This window comes from Salvelinus sp. IW2-2015, linkage group LG33, assembly GCF_002910315.2.
Source record: "Salvelinus sp. IW2-2015 linkage group LG33, ASM291031v2, whole genome shotgun sequence".
Classification (NCBI taxonomy): domain Eukaryota; kingdom Metazoa; phylum Chordata; class Actinopteri; order Salmoniformes; family Salmonidae; genus Salvelinus; species Salvelinus sp. IW2-2015.
The window spans coordinates 12498343-12517117 of record NC_036872.1 but is presented as its reverse complement, the minus strand read 5'-3'; the positions used below and the strand labels follow the sequence as shown (position 1 = coordinate 12517117).

Here is an 18775-nt window from a genome sequence, read left to right as displayed (position 1 = left end):
GTCACACTCAAGGGTGTTTGCCTCCAAGTTGACATTCGCCTTTACTGCCACAAGGGGTGACGTAAAATCCATCAGAATCTTCGCAAGGCGTAGAAGCCATCATGTTTTTCTGCTACACATTTAAGTTTCATAAACCTGAAATTAATTATTAGAAGGGGATGCTTTTTTCAAAAGTTCACATTGAATTAAAAAACAAAAGTCATGGATGATTTTCAGGGTTAGAAGAACTGAGGAAACTCAAATTGCGTAATGAGATGTGACGTCAGCCCAGTCACAAGACCACAGAGCAGATCACTCCGGCTCGCTCCACCAGCATGTTTCAGAAATGTGGTAGGTTATTCTACAGGAACGATGGCTGCAACGAACTCGGAACATCTCTGGGAATCTGGACGTGTGATATCCTTCGAATTACGGAGCAGTTGTTATTGATTTGGCAATAACTACTGTATTCAACTAAATAAAGAATAAGTATCGTCTGGGCTGGCGCGCGGGTTTGTTTTGTTTCTGCGTGGCGAATGTTAACGATAGCTAACTAAGCAGCACAGTATCAAGCTAGCGAGTCAATATTGTGACATTGGAGCTAATCTAGCTAGCTAACACCTAGGTTGTTTCTAGCTTGGTACTCAGTATAGTGGGAGCTGGTGTGTAGGTAATGTTCTCCGTACTTTCATACGGTAGACTGGTTGCCAGAGCAGTAATTGGCGGACTCTCTCAAACGGATAGCCGCGACTACAGCCTGGTAACAGCAAGCTGCGGGTTTGGGAAGGATTTTCGGAAGGGTATCTTGAAGAAAGGGATGTGCTACGGCGACGACGCTTGCTTCATTGCCCGACATAAATCTGCCGATGTTTTGGGTGAGTAAACAATGCCTGACATTGACAACTATTTTATAACGTGATGATATAACCGGCCTGGTTGTTTAGCTGGCTAACTAACATGCCAGACAATGCACCTTTGCTAGTTACAGTAGCTAGTTTGCGTTAACTACGTTTTGTAGTATCAAACAATAACAAACAATGGGACACTTAGCATACACTGTATTTTGTTTGATCATGATGCACAATACGTTAACTAGGTTGCTATACTATTGGCTTAGTTTCAAGCCAAGAAAATACAAATACATTTGGGAAACCCTGTCCTAGAGGTCAGAGCTACCTGTAGTAACGTTAGTTTGATAATTGTAGTGATAGGGTGGCAGCCATAACCAAACTGTAACCAGTATGTACACATTAATAAATAGATTAGAAAGATGAACATTGAGAACTTCTTTCTTTCTTGTTTTTCACTATAACTAGGCTACAACCAATCAGTCCCAGACAGACTTAATTTTTCATTCACACTTTACCCCATGTCACAACTTATATGGTGTACCTAACTAGTCCTGGACCTCAGAAGGTCACCATGTTACAAAACGTTCAGATATAAATGTAGTGTGGAACAGACATGATCCTCTGCCTTGTAAAATAAGGAACAGGCTCAACACTAAATAACAGCACATCTATCAGTAGCATTCTAGCCCAGTTCATACAAGTATGACAAACACACTTGTACCTCCTGATCCCCACCAAGACTGATGGTTGGTGTCTCAGATTTGACATAATCATATTGATAGACAAACCAATAGTTCTGCTGCAAATAGTCACATGTCTGTAGCCCACAGTTTAAAGGGCATTATACATTTTTAGTATCAGGTAAGCTAAACTGTGAATGCTGCTCTATTGATCACGTGGCTATTTGTATTAAAGCTATGATTTCAGGCAACACTGGCTTTAGAGAAGAATAGCATTTGTAAGCTATCAAGACAGCTTAGAAAATGTGATTCAGAAATCCAGAGGTAGCCTAACCAAACCCAGAATATCCTCCTTGACTTGTTAGAAAATCCCACTGTCCACTTGAGGCTACATGTCCTCTCAGTGTGGCTTGGAAGGAAGCTGTGAGGCAGGCCATGTCTGATTGTTGTCACATCAGTGAGCCAAAGGTTGGCAGGGAGAGAGTGAGACGACCCTCCTTGTATGGTCACAGCAAGAGCCGATTCTTGTGTCTGGGAAGCAGCTGTAAATAATTGCATTCCTAGGAAAAACTTGGACTGCCAGACCGACTGCTCCCATAATAGGCAGAGGTACATTTCAATAACCATAGAAACCAAATGTTTCAGGGTTTTAAGCAGTGTGATAATGTGACTGCAAGCTAGTGTATGGGCTTGTTGATAATGTAATGTGACTTGACAACTGCAGACAACATACGTTTCAGATAGCTATCAGTAAAAATGGTTTATATGTACCAGACTGGTCAAATTATCAATGGAGATTATTGTCAAAGAAATGCTTATTCTCTGAAGCGTCCCTTGTTTCATTCTAAGCACTGTCTTGCTCTACACTTGGTGTCTTGTTTTAGTGAAAGTGCCTATTGTTTCTCCTGTCACAACTGCGTGAAGACGTCTAGTACTTGTTTCCGATTAATATGACCTCTTCCATTGTCGGAAAACTGTCTTCTTCTGGGAATGTCTTAGTCAGGAGTGTTAGGTATAATCAGAATGCAATCTTGATTATTTCCTATCCTGTTCTCCTCTATTGAACCAATACCTGACTGTGTGTGGTTTCTTCAGGTGTGGCAGATGGAGTGGGTGGTTGGAGAGACTACGGTGTGGACCCATCACAGTTTTCAGGGACCCTTATGAAGACCTGTGAGCGGCTGGTAAAGGAGGGGCGCTTCGTTCCAAGCAACCCTGTGGGCGTCCTCACAAGCAGCTACTACGAGCTCCTACAGAACAAAGTGCCTCTGCTGGGTGAGTAAAGGCAGCCCTGGAGGATCAGTGTTTTGTGAACTTGGAGGCTGGTGCAAAAAGAAATCACTCGTGTCTGCCTCATACTGACTAGAATAGGCATTTACAATAGAGAATATGGTCTTAAAGCAGTCTTGGAATAGTCTGTTTTCAGTCTGGGTGGTTAGGCTAAGTGACATGTGAGGTGCTGCTATTTAGATAGGATATTTGCGTGATGAGTCAGAGACCTGCTGCATGCCTCTATCCTGGGAAGTGTACAGACAAGGTGAAGCCTATCCCCGCCAGAATCTCCTCTTGATCCATTGCTTTGCTAAAATGGAGCATGCAGAAATGTGCAGGACAAAACAAACGGAGAGTGAGGAGTCGAGCAGTCCGTGTCGTCAGTCTGTACTTTTCCATCCCATCTCATGTAGAAGAGAAAAACAAGTCAGTATTGTATTTTTCCAGTGCTGGGGAGTACGGTCGTGAGGCCAGCAGTAATTGTATTACTATTGAAAAAACACACAAGAAAGGGAGTGAGAGTAGGGTGAGTCAGAGAGCGTGAGGGGTTGTAGGGAGCTCCCATAGAACATTCTGGTGGTCCAGATGACTCATCAGCAGGGTGTGGCTGCACACGGAGCCATGTTTTTGCCGGTTCGGTTAACTTTTATGATTCCTTAAATGTTATCCTTCCCAAATGTTTCTCTTCCTGAAATGTATTGACATGCCTTCCTCTTCTAACCACAGGTTTAGCTACAGTATGATCATGATATAATGCAACCCAACAAAAACACTACTCATAAATCATCCCAACCAATTTATAAATTGTTCAATGGCTCTATTCGACTTAATTCGTTAAAAATATAATCAGGATGTAGGGCGTGCCACCCATATATTTATCATCTTGTGTTATCTCCTTCCAGGCAGCAGCACGGCCTGTATCGTGGTGCTGGACCGGCAGAGCCATCGGCTGCACACTGCTAACTTGGGAGACTCAGGCTTCCTGGTGGTGCGGGAAGGAGAGGTGGTGCACCGCTCTGATGAACAGCAGCACTACTTCAACACCCCCTTCCAGCTCTCTATCGCCCCACCCGAGGCAGAGGGGGCCGTCCTCAGTGACAGGTCAGTTTTGTGGCCCTGCCGAAGCCATATTTTGTATTGTAAAGAAGCTGTGTAGCTATTTGTTTGGTTTTGAAGCACAGAGTCTCTGCATTGGTTCTGCCCTTGTGCTGCTCTCTGGTCTGTCCAGTCCAGTGTTGATGCAGCATTAGTGAGTGTCAGTACTGCCACAGTCGGTGTGCAGGCCAGGAATGGTTGGGGCCATGTTCTGCTTTCTCTCCTTGTGTAGGCATGCCAGCAGCACTAGTGCTGCAGACTCCAGTGGAGCCGTTGTTTTCTCCCTGCCACCGTTTAAGCCAGGACAAAGTCTCATCACACACACACACACAGAGGGGCGGCCTCATGGCCCTTCTCACAGCAGCCAATCCCTGGTCTGCTTACTCACAGGCCTTCTCAACCCTGTAATCTAGAACAGGGAGATTATTTAGAGCTGCTCGTGTGGGTTTCTCTAAACTGGTGTGAGGTGGAACTGAACTGTCACTGTTGTAAATGTAGCTGATACACAGCATAGTACTTGTAGAAAAGGCCTATTCACAACCGTAGCCTCATCATACATACCTATTATAAAATCGCTTGGTTTTGCTCAGTCCATGGCTTATCTCTATACAGAATAAACAGATATGGGCCCGGTTTCCAAAAAGCATCTTACGGCTAAATTCATCGTTAGAACCTTCGTAGGAGCATCGTTAAATCTCTGAATTGTTTCCCAAAACCATCATTACCAAAGTTGCACTTGAAAACGCTTGTTATTTACCGACTGCCTCAGACCTCTCATGGAACATCTAAGTGAGTCGTTAGATGCCTTTTTCCCTACTGAGTCACTTCATACACAGAAGATCTCTGCTAAACATAGAATCAAGATCTTTATCTGTCTCTCTGCGACTGCTGATAACTTCACAACGAAGTCGACTACAAATACAAAGTTCACATTCTTTGCAATTGTTACAAACAAGCAAAGGATAAAAAGATAATTCAGTCATCTCTGTTTTCAATTTGAAGTAAAAGATAAATAGCCTACTTGCAGTATAGCCTATATGTTTCAATGATATGGAAATACATTTCATGTTCATTCAATTGAGTTTTATTTCTCTGTTTGGCTTACTGTCAAAATTTTTCCTTAATATATTTCATGATGTGCCAAATCTTGATTTAGTACATTATTATAGGGTGAGCATTAGAATATGCCGCCTCAATATTTGTAGCCTTAGGTGATAATATCTCTAAGAGCTGATCCGTTGTCAGTATTGTGGAATAATTCTAATGTTAAGGTCAGATTTGAATGGAGAATTCTGATCCGAGAGCAGCGTTACCTTTTCTTTTGATTCTATCAGTATCGTCACATGCCTCAACGGCGCACATAGTGAGCGTTCTCTCTGCGTGGTGTTTTGGGAAACTCATGTTACATCTTCAGCCGTTGTAGGAAAGATGCATCGTTAATATACTCGTAAGCCTAAGTTCCATCGCTATCGGGAAACCGGGCCATAGTCAGTCCAAATTGCGGACCTTGACGTGGCCCCGTCGCATATAGGCTGGAAATTGTAATCTTTCCATGAGTTAGAGGCTGCAGTATTTTTACCATTGATAGTATCATATTCAGGGTCCTAAGTGTTGTAATTCCGCTGAAGTTGGTGGGAAGACTCAACGTTCATTTACTTTAGAGCTAAATCCGTGATTCCTTAATAGTGATTATTTCGAAACGTAGCGCTAAAGCCTCGATGTAATGTAGAACTGTAGATCGAATGGCGGCTGGGTTACAGATGGTTTCTAGAACAGCCATGAGTGTCGGGGAGTCTGAGGCAGGATTAATGTCGCCTTCCAAGAGCTGAACTTGACACTGCACATGGCTCTGATCTACTGTATATGTGTGTATCAGTCGCACATCAACATTACAGCAGTTCCTTACAACTTGGCCAAGGTGTGCTTTCCTTGTGACTATTCCTTCGATTCTTTTCCACCATACCTATGAAATTTGTTAGCAGCAGCATTTCACAGCTGAAAAAGTAGTCAGTTGAAATGTATAACTGCATTGCATGATTTCTAAGTGTTTGACACAGTGCTCTATAGCCATGTCTAACGTGAGGTGTGTGCCTGAGTCTCATAGTCAGACAGGAGACCGAGCAGCAGTGTCAGTGATCTAGGCTAATGAAGGGCTAGAGGCACAGATTAAACTGGGCTCAGACAGGACAGATTTCCTTCCTGGAGGTGGGGTATGAGAAGGGGGGGCAATTGGCTAACGTTTGCAATTTGGTTAAGCACTTTAACGCGCCCTCTCTAATGGGCACTATATCATCAGGATATTTTAACTCATGTTCCGCAAGACTGTTATTTCCTGCTACGTTGTGATAAGCTCTCTGTGCCCCCTCAGTCCCGACGCTGCAGACAGCTCCTCCTTCGATGTCGAGTTGGGGGACATAATTCTCACAGCCACAGACGGCCTCTTCGACAACATGCCCGACTACATGATCCTACAGGAGCTGAAAAAACTCAAGGTACACCCTCGCATAAACCCTTGCCGTACTCGTGTGCAACAAACAGGTTTACTGTTTCATTCAGCAGAGTATTGAAGTGGAGGAACAAGACATTGAAAAAATACTAAGACACTCCATTTTGTTTTTGCAGAACACCAACTATGAGAGTATCCAGCAGACAGCCAGGAGCATTGCAGAGCAGGCCCACGTTCTGGCATACGACCCCAACTACATGTCGCCTTTTGCACAGTTTGCCTGTGACAATGGACTGAATGTAAGAGGTAATGATCATCACTTTTATCACTTCTTCATGCAAGTGGAAATTGTAGACAAAGCCAAGGTAGTCCTCATTTCATAGTCCATTTGCTTCATTCATACCCTGCTTCCCTTGTGAATGGTATCCAGGCTGAGAGGGCTGCTCTATAAATCAGGAAGAATGACACCCAGTGAGGAATAAGAAGTGATGGCTCACTTTGTTTTATTAGTGTTCCTTCCATTGCTCTCAGGCTGCTTCCTTTTGGAATGATGAAAATGAGAGATTGTTCTCATCCTTCTGACTGCATCTCTTTCTCTTCCCCACAGGAGGAAAGCCAGATGACATCACCGTGTTGCTGTCAATAGTGGCAGAGTACACAGACTAGAGACTGTATTGAGGCTAGGAGTGGAATTAGGAGTTTCCTCTTGCCATCTGTCTCTTGAAGATGTCAGACTGCTTTGATTCCTGCTGGCGGGGATTAGGGACTAATGTTGGTGGCTGACTGAGCCCACCTTCGGCCCCTTGAGATAATCAGTCCTCCAGGACTCAATCAGGCCTATTTCTCAGATGGAACACTGACAATACATGCACTGATGTCACCACCATCAGAACTGAGTGTTAATCTTTAATAGTCTGAATGGATAAATAAAGCATAGGGTTAAGTTCTGACATGTCTCTGGTTAGAATACCTGCTGCAAAGTATCTATCTGGGAAATGTCCCAGTTGTCATTGACCTAATCCCCGTTCAGTGGGATGAAGGACATCAACATGTTGGAGATGAGGCTCTGGCTCTCACATTATTTTTGGACTTGGAGCAAAGCTCAGGATGGAGAGAGAGGAGAGAAAAAAGGTGGTCAGTATTAGCCAGTCAAAAGTGAATGAGCGTCAGAATTGAAAATCTGTGAATCATGCCAATGAGGGTTAATCACAGGAACCGAGCTGATTCAAGACGGGAAGTAGCATCATACCATCAAGTCGAAACGATAGGGCCATGAAAACGTCACTTTTACAGTGACTCACATTACACACAAAAACAAACAATTAAAAGACGTTGAAGGGCAAAAAAAATATGCGGGTATAAGGGCATGCATCATTGTGATATTAAAGGATGTTAGAATGTTTTGGTAGATCTTTGTGCTATTTTAAGTTGTTTGACTGATCTAAGGGGTTGTATGAAGACTAGGTGCAGTTGCCACATACTTTGCCATATCAGTACAATTTGGGTCAAACACAGACCAAGTTTATAATTTCTAAGGATGTGAAATGGTAAAATGGCTTTTTTTTAATGGCTTGACGTTTCTGTCAAACCTGTTCTCTGACCCCTGCTGCGACATAAAGAGTGAGTGTGACTGCAAGTGATGTTGAAGGTTATTATGTGTGATAGAGTAACCTCTAGTCTGTCGCGTGTCAGATGTTTATATTGTGTACATGCGGAATGGATGGTTTTTATGTAGGCTACACCGCTTTTTTAAATATCCACTGGGACGCAGTGGTAACAACCATTTACGCACAAAGTTAAAGAAAGCATATCTGAAAGTTCACAGTGGACGTTGGTCAAGTGACCAAGCAGATATCATTTTATTTCTGCTTTGGTTTGATGCGGTGGGAATCTGGACTGATCTCAGTTTCAGTTTAGCTTCAGGAAAAAGTGTTCACAATCAGAATTTCTCAGTTGTCCTCGCTGTAAAGCTCCAATGGCACATTTGATGACGTCTTATGAATCAGGTCACTAGTGTTTTTATTTAATTTAACCGGTTTTCATTTTCTTTTTTGCTGCAGTCAAAAATGTGCACTTTGCATTTACAACATAACTCATGTGCAGAAACATTTTAAGTGACATTTCCTTTGTAAAGGAAAATTCCACCACAAAGTAGTCAATTGTTTAAATAGTCCCGAAATGTATTGCTTGTCAGCAATCAAGTTTAAGATAATTAACTTTAAAAAAAATAAAAAACATCACTTGATGCAAAACACAGATTCATATGATGCAAAATGCATCATACAGGGATGATTTTGTATTTTCAAAACTATTGCTGACAAGAAAAACATTTTGGGACTATGAAACAAATACCAAAATATTGTTTTGGGGTGAGGTTTCCTTTAACATGTACTATGTACATGTTGATTTATGGAGCTGATGTGCCTTGTATCAGATGTTATTGATAATGGCAAAATTGTGTATCATATTGTTCCCTAAACCCCACACTGTGTCAGATATGGAGACAGAGTAGAAATGGACAAGTAGCCATATGATTCACACTTACTTTTCCCATCATGCCCTGCGGTCTTAATGCTTAATCTGCGCCATCTGATGGGAGACCTCTCGTTCCCTTTCAATGTGTTCAATGCCTTTCACCATGAGACACATTCAAATTTGAATGGCAAAGCTATTTATTTTTAAAAGGGGGGTAAAGCATGACAAATGATCTTAGAATCCTTAAAGGCCCAATGCAGCTGTTTTATATAAATATCAAATTACTTCGGAACAATTAAGTACATTACTGTAATAGATTTCCATAAATTGGAAAAAATTGCTTTTTAGAAGTTTGGAACCCACATTTCAGTTGTACAACTGACTAGGTATCCCCCTTTCCCTTTCTTTGTTATTAGTCTATTAACCAGTTTACCGCATGGTGATTTTACCATTAAGCCCAAACTCCTGCACATGCAAAATTGCTGATTATAAGGTCCTGTGCAGATTGTATTTTCAACCAGAAACTAACTATCAGAAAAATAACAAAAAATCTCACTTTTACAGAGTTTCATCAGCTATGATACGATATAATACAGAGGAAAACACATTTTTGACTGCACTGGGCCTTTAACAAGGTTCTGTGTATCAACTGTTGTACCCCCTAGGTTTTCTTTCTGTTGATGTCATGGTTTTCCCTCACTACAGGCTACTGTCCTGCTTCAAGGGCTCTCCCCTGACTAGGAAAATAATATCAATGCCGTTACTGACTGATGTAGGGCTACCAGGTAATGCCCTGCATACATTTCTTACTGCGCTGGGAGTTGAAACACACCTGCACTGGATGGCCCAAATGTTTTCACAAACATTATGGCACTGTAGAGATTGCCAAGAACCTCACCAGCCTTAAAATACAAGCAATTCTCCCTGTCAGACGGCACTATATCAAAACTTCTCCATGATGTCCATATCCTGCTCCCCACTGACTTAGTGACCTGACCTGCCAGTTCCCCTGCTCTGTTGGCCAGTTCTAGACTTCAGTTAATCGTTCCGTTCAAAAAGCAACATTTGTTACAGTGAGAGCTGCATGTAACGTTATCGATATTTTGTATGTACAGTTCAACAATGCAGAGACCCAGTTTCTGTTTAACATGTTTTCAAAGCTGTAACATATTTCAATAAAGTACAGTATTTATTACCCTCGTTCTTTTCCTTTTAACCAGACCCTTGTCACATGTTTTTCTGTGTCAATATTGTTTGTTCAGTGGTCTCTGCAAGGTATTTGTCTACTTACACAGTAGACTGAACGGTTCCTGAGGTAATGAAAACATGTAGGTCAAAAGCATCTAGAAGCAGACCACGGCTACCATTTCCCTCCCAGTGAGGTAGGCCATGCTGCTACACGTGATCATGTATTTCTGATAGATCATCTTTATGCAGTCTTTCCCTTTGAAGGTGGAATCATACTGTTCCCTGCCAGGCAGCATATCCCTGCTCTGACTCATCCATTCCTCTGTCTCAGCAGGGGCCACAGTGGACTAGACTCAAGTGTTTCCCTCGCAGCTGTCTGCTCTTATGCAACTGAGGGGACTGCCTGAAGCTACATGAAAAGGCTCCATGTGATCTGTATGTTTGGTTACACATTCCTCAAGCTTTAGCGAGTCTGTGAGATGTGTTGAGTTTACTATCAGCACCCAGGTGTGGCATCCCCAGGCGCTTGGCTTGAGGAATGTTTTCATGGGCAAATCTAGGGCCTTTTCACAATTTGAGATTTTCTCACCTCCGTCCTCCCTGGCCTCCTTTTCGAGGAGAGGCGGCGAGTAGAGGGAAAGTGGATGAAAATGCATTTGTATAAATTAGACTGGTCACAAACGTGCTTCCTCGCCAAATGAAGGCTATCGAGGAGGGGAGGACCGTCTTCCATTTACCTATTAACGAATTGACAATTCTCAACAACTTATTGGTTTCTGGGTCACAGGGAAGAGGACAAACGTTTACCCCAATTAATTTTATGCTTTTGATGTCTGACTTTCAAATCTACGGTATATGTTTCTTGCAATAAATGCGCATACCATTGGAATAACTTATTTGTTAGTAAAAACAAACAGCCATGCTTTATGAACTTTCATTTAAAGCACTCAAATGAATTGAAAAATATTATGTTCTCATTTAAATGTATTTACAATATACAATGGGAAAAAGACTGGTCTGCTGAAAAAACTTGCAGGGTATGAAAACAGTTCTTGGCTTGGTCATCATTCTGTGGTAACTTACAATGCACCACTGGCCCTCTCCTCTCCCCCATCTTCTGTATCACTGGAACACGCCAGACTGGGCAGCATAGAGGTGCAACCATCACCTTGCTCACAGGACACGGCCCCAAAGAGGAGGGAGCGAACCTAAGGAACCAAAACACATGACTTATCATTAATAGACAGCTGAGCAGACTATGAGCATGGGTGGAAAAAAACAGCAAATTGTGAAACAGTTTTCGCAATATGGTCTGGTGGTTCTTAGGCAAAAGAGCTTGAGATAAGAGGGCTGTGCAACCAGCCACACACCTTGCATACGTCACAATTCACCTTCACCCTGTCTTTCAGGTCAATCACACATCACATGGTTAAACATTATTGCAATCTAGGCACATTCCAGGTTGAACGTTAAAGCAAGGCCTTATCTGTACTTTGGAACTTGAGCCTGCCAAAATCCCAGAACACAGTGGCTTGAGGGCACAAACAGAAGTCAACCAAAGTTCACATTTTGTTCTAATTTACCTTGGAGGAAGGAGGAGTTGTGATGCCACGACCTCTGTGTGTGTAACGTGGTGTTCTGAGCCTATCAGAATCCTCTCCTGTCCTGGTGAACTCTCTCATGAGGGCTGCTCCACAGAACACTGGGCTTCCCTGGCTGGATGCTATCAGCTCGCCTGCAGAGGGAAACCCCTGGGCCTGGGGGGGACCGGCATCTGCCTCACACGGGCCCTCCGGAGGCTCCGCAACACCTCCACACCTGAGAGCATATAAGGACCATTACAGCAAGGCTGCCTTCAGGCATTTCTCTCCAGTGGTCTGCCTATAGTCGTTTTCCTATATAGCTTCATATTGAAAACAGATGCCTGTCAGTCTTAAATCAATATTAATTAACCACATTCGTGCTAGTCAACAAACTAAAGCAATAGCATTGCTAACAGACATCTATATATATATATAATAGAAGTTATATGAGATGCGCATGTCACGTTCTATTGGGAAAAGGTTGTTTTTAGATAACCGAGCAGTGTGTTTGAAAGAAGTCTGCTCTCATGAGCGCGTGTGTTACATGATATGTATGCCGCGTGAGTTACTGCAGCTGCACGTGCATCAGTGTGTGAGGGAGAGATAGTGGAGCGGAGGGGCAGAGCTAGAGAGACGGCAGGGAGAGAAAGGGAGGAACATGGAGAGAGAGAAAAAAGGGAGCTGTTGTAAGAGTGACACTGCTGTTGGATGTTGGCTGTGCTCCAAGGTTGCATGCTAGGACAACCTAACTCTGTTCCGCCTGTTCTCCTGCACATGGCAGGCCAGCATAAACATGCTTTCCATAAACACCACTGACTGCACCACAGACAGAACCAGAATGAGCCTATAAAGAAGCGTCCCAGCAGGAGAGAGAATGGGAAGGACCTGGGTTTTAAATATCTTCACTTATCTTTGTCAAGGTCAGCATGAGAATAATGGGTGTGTTTGCCTGGGAGGTTATGGAACAGCGGGTTCAGTAACATAAGAATATAAACATAAATTGTACAACTACAACATTAACCTGTCATACAAAAGTCTGATGTGTTCTCAGTATTCCATGAAGGTATAAACATGACATTTACATTTTGGTCATTCGAACATACTGTATGAACGTTTCCTTGAAAAAGGAAGAAGCAGTGCAATGCAGTGACGTCATAAGTGACCCAGATGTGCCACAATCCGGCTGGGACTGGTGCAAACCCCACCTCAGGCGGCTCAGAGCAGACACTAAGAGAGAGATACATAGAGGCCGGGCGGGCCACACACTGAGTGACATCATCGCCACAGCAACGTAACAGGTTAGTGACTGTGGGGGAGGTAGGGATTACAGTCCGTCAGTCTGTCAGGCCTCTAACCCAGCCAGCACGGCCTTGCCCCAGATAGCCAACCTGTCACAGTGCTACTGCACTGTTCTGTAACACAACGCCCAATGAGGCACCAAAAAAAGCACATGCTGGCCAACTCCCGTAAGGAGGACATCACAGGTACAGCCAGCTCTAGGATTCTAGGAAAGGCTAGTTCAAATTTACTCTACTGTGACTGTCACATGATTGGGCAGGCGCTTTAAGGCTATCTAAGCGTGTTAACTTTTTTATTTGCTATTGAACTGAGAAACTGCTTCTCGCTACGACAAAATGTCCTGCATTTCTACACACCATGCCTCCTAACAAGTGCTTCCCTGACTATTGAAATCATTTGGGCACTTCTACATACATTATTTGATATAGCGGTAGGGTTGCTATGGTGACTACATCATAGATGATGAAGATAGAAGCAGATTAAGGGCAGGATGTGGTGTATTACACAATGTTAAACCAAATACAGAACCCCCCTATCAGTGGTGGGGTAATAACTGTTTAACGAATGGTGACGGCTACCTTAGTGCAGCAGGAGCCTGGGCCTCTGTAGCCTGGGAGGGGGTCCTGCTCTCTGGGTTGACAAGAGTAGCCAACACCACACTGGCCTCCAGCACCATGTCATCTACACTGAAGGCCACCGGCCTGACAGACAGCAGAACACAACATCAGCATACCTAGAACCAGTGCCCTGAGATTTCTCCAACCTTGTGACCAGACCGGTAAAAACTCCAGGCCTAATTTAGGACCTAAGTAAAAGAGGTGATAGTCACTGGGTATAATCACAAGGACCAGGATACTTACTTTCCTGCGGCGCCAAAGTGAGCAGATACTGGTAGACCATGTGATTCAGCAAATGACAGCAATCCCTAGAGAAGAGGTTAATACATTAAACACATGCATGTTTGGAGTGACTGTTTAATCATTCACCACTAATTAAAATAATAGTTCACAATACTCTGGTACTCTGCTAGACAGCAATGTACATTAGATGACAGGGCACATATTACCAATGTTGCTGTGTACAGTCATGACCAAAAGTTTTGAGAATGACACAAATATTAATTTCCAAAAAGTTTGCTATTTCAGTGTCTTTAGATATTTTTGTCAGATGTTACTATGGAATACTGAAGTATAATTACAAGCATTTCATAAGTGTCAAAGGCTTTTATTGACAATTACATGAAGTTGATGCAAAGAGTCAATATTTGCAGTGTTGACCCTTCTTTTCAAGACCTCTGCAATCCGCCCTAGCATGCTGTCAATTAACTTCTGGGCCACATCCTGACTGATTGTCAGGTGTGTGCGTACTGGTAGCGAAGTCAGGTGCAGGAGGCAGAGATTTGTGAACAGGCGCGCACTTTATTGAGGCAAAAGTGCAAAACGCGCAAAACAGTCACAAGAATTATGTTTAACAATAAACATCTTCGTGAAATACCACGGAAAAAACAACCAGTCTGGCGCGTCAACAACAAACACGTAACACAAACAATCTTACACAAAGACATGATGGGAACAGAGGAATAAATACATGTAGATTGATTGGGGAATGAAAACCAGGTGTTTAGGGAACAGACAAAACAATGGATACATGAAAAATGGAGCGGCGATGGCTAGAAAGCCGGTGACGTCAACCGCCGAACGCCGCCCGAACAAGGAGAGGAGCCGACTTCGGCGGAAGTCGTGACACTGATGGCAGCCCATTCTTGCATAATCAATGCTTGGAGTTTGTCAGAATTTGTGGGTTTTTGTTTGTCCACCCGCCTCTTGAGGATAGACCACAAGTTCTCAATGGGATTAAGGTCTGGGGAGTTTCCTGGCCATGGACCCAAAATATTGATGTTTGTTCCCCGAGCCACTTAGTTATCACTTTTGCCTTATCGTGGTGCTCCATCATGCTGGAAAAGGCATTGTTTGTCACCAAACTGTTCCTAGATGGTTGGGAGAAGTTGCTCTCGGAGGATGTGTTTGTACCATTCTTTATTCATGGCTGTGTTCTTAGGCAAAATTGTGAGTGAGCCCACTCCCTTGGCTGAGAAGCAACCCCACACATGAATGGTCTCAGGATGCTTTACTGTTGGCATGACACAGGACTGATGGTAGCGCTCACCTTGTCTTCTCCGGACAAGCTTTTTTCCGGATGCCCCAAAACATCGGAAAGGGGATTCATGCAGAAAATTACTTTACCCCAGTCCTCAGCAGTCCAGTCCCTGTACCTTTTGCAGAATATCAGTCTGTCCCTGATGTTTTTCCTGGAGAGAAGTGGCTTCTTTGCTGCCCTTCTTGACACCAGGCCATCCTCCAAAAGTCTTCGCCTCAACTGTGCGTGCAGATGCACTCACACCTGCCTGCTGCCATTCCTGAGCAAGCTCTGTACTGGTGGTGCCCCGATCCCGCAGCTGAATCAACTTTAGGAGACGGTCCTGGTGCTTGCTGGAATTTCTTGGGCGCCTTGAAGCCTTCTTCACAACAATTGAACCGCTCTCCTTGTAGTTCTTGATGATCCGATAAATGGTTGATTTAGGTGCAATCTTACTGGCAGCAATATCCTTGCCTGTGAAGCCTTTTTTGTGCAAAGCAATGATGATGGCACGTGTTTCCTTGCAGGAAACCATGGTTGACAGAGGAAGAACAATGATTCCAAGCACCACCCTCCTTTTGAAGCTTCCAGTCTGTTATTCAAACTCAATCAGCATGACGGAGTGATCACCAGCCTTGTCCTCGTCAACACTCACACCTGTGTTAATGAGAGAATCACTGACATGATGTCAGCTGGTCCTTTTGTGGCAGGGCTGAAATGCAGTGGAAATGTTTTTTGGGGATTCAGTTCATTTGCATGGCAAAGAGGGACTTTGCAATTAATTGTATTTCATCTGATCACTCTTCATAACATTCGGTAGTATATGCAAATTGCCATCATACAAACTGAGGCAGCAGACTTTGTGAAAATTAATATTTGTATAATTCTCAAAACTTTTGGCCACGACTGTACACTAGCCATAACCTTTCAAGTTGTTGGGGTCAATCACAGTGAAAGGGGTAATCATGGGTTCAGTTGAATCGCTGTGTCCGATGCCCAGACACCAGAGCCTCTGTGTGTGTTCGACTAGCCCCTCTAACACACTGTGACAGGTAAGACTAGCAGCAATGTAGAGACTGGCTCACTGTCCAACTCAATCACAGGCTAGCATGAACACACATCAGTCTATAGCTAGGCATAGCTTTACTGTGTAATGAGGGACTTCACAAAAGGGTACCCCCAACAGCATTCCAGGACGTTAGGGTCGGGTCAAAGGATGTGGGTCTGAGCACAAATTGTGACACATTAGCTGTACTTTATAATAAATAACACACAAAAACATAGGATGCAAAATGGCTGCCTTTTTGGGGTCCCAATGTGATATATTTTGCTATTGAATCATGTTGATGTATATTTCTCCTCTGAGGACTTGGGTTTATTTGGAACATGGTATGAGAGTTAGGCAATCAATGCATGTGTTTTACTACTTATTACTGTCTGTTCACTAAAAATGTAAACATGTGCGGTGAAAAAAACATAATATTATAACTTGATTCATTAGGGTCATAAAACAAAATCCTGCCCAGGAGGGGAACGTTCCATTGAAAATGATAGGGTACAGAGTCTCCTGGACACTTGGGTCCAGTCCTGTAAATAAATGAATTAACCCATGGGTATGCAAGTACAGACAGTGACACCCTCCCATATTCACAAGCTCATGTGACAAAAAATAAGGTCCATCCCAAAATAACCCCCTTACCCTCAGCTCCTTCAGACAGAAGGTTATGTCTGAGTCAACTCCAACCTGGAAGTAGTCAAACTCACTGGGATCTAAAGACATCTCAGTATGCATGGCCTTCATTTGATCTGCACCCCGAAAAATCAGGAGTTAGGCACAATATGTTACCGACTTTTTGTGGGTTGGTTTTTTCATACACCGTAGACAGTGCAACATCTCACCGCTTTCATCTTCATAGTAGCTTTTCAGATTGACTCTCAGAGGAGACATGGACAGAGTGATCTCTTCCTGAGACACTGGGAAGTGCATCACCATGTCGCCTAGAAGTCTGGCCCCAAAATAATAATACAAATGTAATACAATTATAATAGATAGTACAAATGTAAATTACTAATGAAATAATCATCATATACTGTATACCCTGTAGTAATTAGTCAGTCTCTGAATCACTCTTCAACAATGTCACGAGGAGATAGATTGGGATATGTTTAGTGGAGCTCACCTGGGCTGGGCCTTCAGGACATTGGGGCAGAGGTGAGAAGGAAACACTGCCTGCAGAGCTTCACTTTCCTGGAAACCCAGGTTGTGTGTTTTGGTGATACCTGTCACAATGAGTATGAGATGTTGGGACACAGCGCCATCTAGTATTGATACAATGCATTACAATCTGAGAAAGAATCCCCTTTGTTCCAAAATCATTATTGAACACCTACTGGAAGTTGCTCACCCACCCACACACACACACACATATAAAACAAGCTCTTATCTGAGAGCACTCTATTGGACTGTTCTCCTACCATGTCTGCAGTGAAACTGGAATATCACCCGGTTGTCTGGGAGATTGATGGATATTTGACAGCTATCCACATTACGCTCAATGGTAGCCAGGCACCGAAACAGCGGCAGCACTGACTAAAACCAAAACGATGTATATTAATACACAGCTATTACACTATCAGTACTATAAAGTCTCACCCATTGTAAAAGCAATGATGCTGGACTGTTCCATATGGGCCTGTGTGAGACATTTATCTGTCTTGAGATATTGGGGTCATATTCAGCAGATTCAGAACAGCTTGGCCATTACCTTCATGACCAACTTGCATTTGACAGTTCCACTGTCCTGGGCTGGTCCTGTGTCTGGGCTGTAGTGTTGGAAGAACAGTGGGGAGAAGAGGAAGCAGGCGTAGGCAGAATGGGCTGAGTTCACTGACCTCATTGCCAACTACAAGAGACCAGAGCAGGCAGATAATGATATGCATAATGGTTAGAACAGGACAATGTTATGTAGCTAACACTTTACATTGATAAAGCTTTGTAGACTAGACCATCATCAAATCAAACGTTATTTGTGTAGCACACTTCAAATGGACTGATGCTTACCCCTTTCATCATAGGATCCAACCATAATTCATCTCCTATGCGTGCCAGGGCATGAACAGCCTTCCCAAACACTGTCAGAAACAGAGTCAGAGATACTGTTTATGTAGATTAAATTGATCAAGCAATTATGTGTCAACATATTTAGCTATCTAAATCCTACATTTTAGCTATCTAGCTAAATAACTTCAGAGAAAAATCCGCAGACTGAGGTAACGTTAGGATGTCAAAGCTAGCCAACTTTAGAGAATTAGCTAACTTTAGAGAGGTAACGTTAACTAGCTAGCTAACGTTTATACTATCCTGTTTGGCACATTTAGCTAGCTAGCTAAGTTAGCTAGATATGTACTTTAAAATGTGTTGCACATTTCTGTATCAATACGTTATAGTTAACGTTATCTATATTCCAAAAGTGAACATACCTTTAACACCGTTTCTTTCAATGACACACTTCATTTTGGCAGTCAAGTTCAAGTTCCACAATGTTTGATTTTGTGTTTGATCACTAATTAGTGTCTGTCGGTGCAGTTGACGCGCAACAGCTACAAAACAGCAGTATGGAGATGATTTACTAATGAACCATATTGTGTAATATGCTAATCTATTACCATTATGATTAGTATGACTATAAGGGGTCATGTAATGTATATTAAGTTAAAATTCTAAAATCCTGAATGCATACAAAACTAGATAGCTGGTACAACAAATGACCA

General features: G+C 43.0%; 2 protein-coding genes across 2 annotated transcripts; one reads left to right on the top strand and one right to left on the bottom strand.

Annotated features, from left to right (window-relative positions):
* Window positions 1–278: 278 nt before the first annotated feature.
* On the top strand, window positions 279–9993 carry pptc7a (protein phosphatase targeting COQ7 a). The gene is made up of 6 exons (XM_023978638.1): window positions 279–854; window positions 2606–2785; window positions 3685–3883; window positions 6246–6369; window positions 6500–6629; window positions 6931–9993. The coding sequence occupies exons 1-6, from the start codon at window positions 653–655 to the stop codon at window positions 6987–6989; spliced, it is 894 nt and encodes a 297-aa protein (XP_023834406.1). The 5' UTR covers window positions 279–652; the 3' UTR covers window positions 6990–9993.
* Window positions 9994–10001: 8 nt separating this feature from the next.
* On the bottom strand, window positions 10002–18589 carry LOC111957695 (cell cycle checkpoint control protein RAD9B). Its single transcript, XM_023978637.1, has 11 exons — window positions 18485–18589; window positions 18066–18136; window positions 17770–17907; window positions 17480–17594; window positions 17185–17284; window positions 16904–17010; window positions 16704–16810; window positions 13729–13793; window positions 13447–13569; window positions 11570–11804; window positions 10002–11194 (listed from the first exon to the last, which is right to left on the bottom strand). Exons 1-11 carry the CDS (start codon window positions 18516–18518, stop codon window positions 11066–11068), a joined length of 1224 nt encoding a protein of 407 aa, XP_023834405.1. The 5' UTR covers window positions 18519–18589; the 3' UTR covers window positions 10002–11065.
* Between the last annotated feature and the right edge of the window lie 186 nt (window positions 18590–18775).

Coding starts and splice junctions, on each gene's coding strand:
- pptc7a (XM_023978638.1), top strand. CDS start 653: ATGTTCTCCGTACTTTCATACGGTAGACTGGTTGCCAGAGCAGTAATT. Junction 3,884..6,245: donor GGGGCCGTCCTCAGTGACAG/GTCAGTTTTGTG, acceptor GTGCCCCCTCAG/TCCCGACGCTGCAGACAGCT. Junction 6,370..6,499: donor AGGAGCTGAAAAAACTCAAG/GTACACCCTCGC, acceptor TTGTTTTTGCAG/AACACCAACTATGAGAGTAT.
- LOC111957695 (XM_023978637.1), bottom strand. CDS start 18,518: ATGAAGTGTGTCATTGAAAGAAACGGTGTTAAAG. Junction 17,285..17,479: donor CCAGTTTCACTGCAGACATG/GTAGGAGAACAG, acceptor TCATTGTGACAG/GTATCACCAAAACACACAAC. Junction 17,011..17,184: donor GTCCTGAAGGCCCAGCCCAG/GTGAGCTCCACT, acceptor TTTTGGGGCCAG/ACTTCTAGGCGACATGGTGA.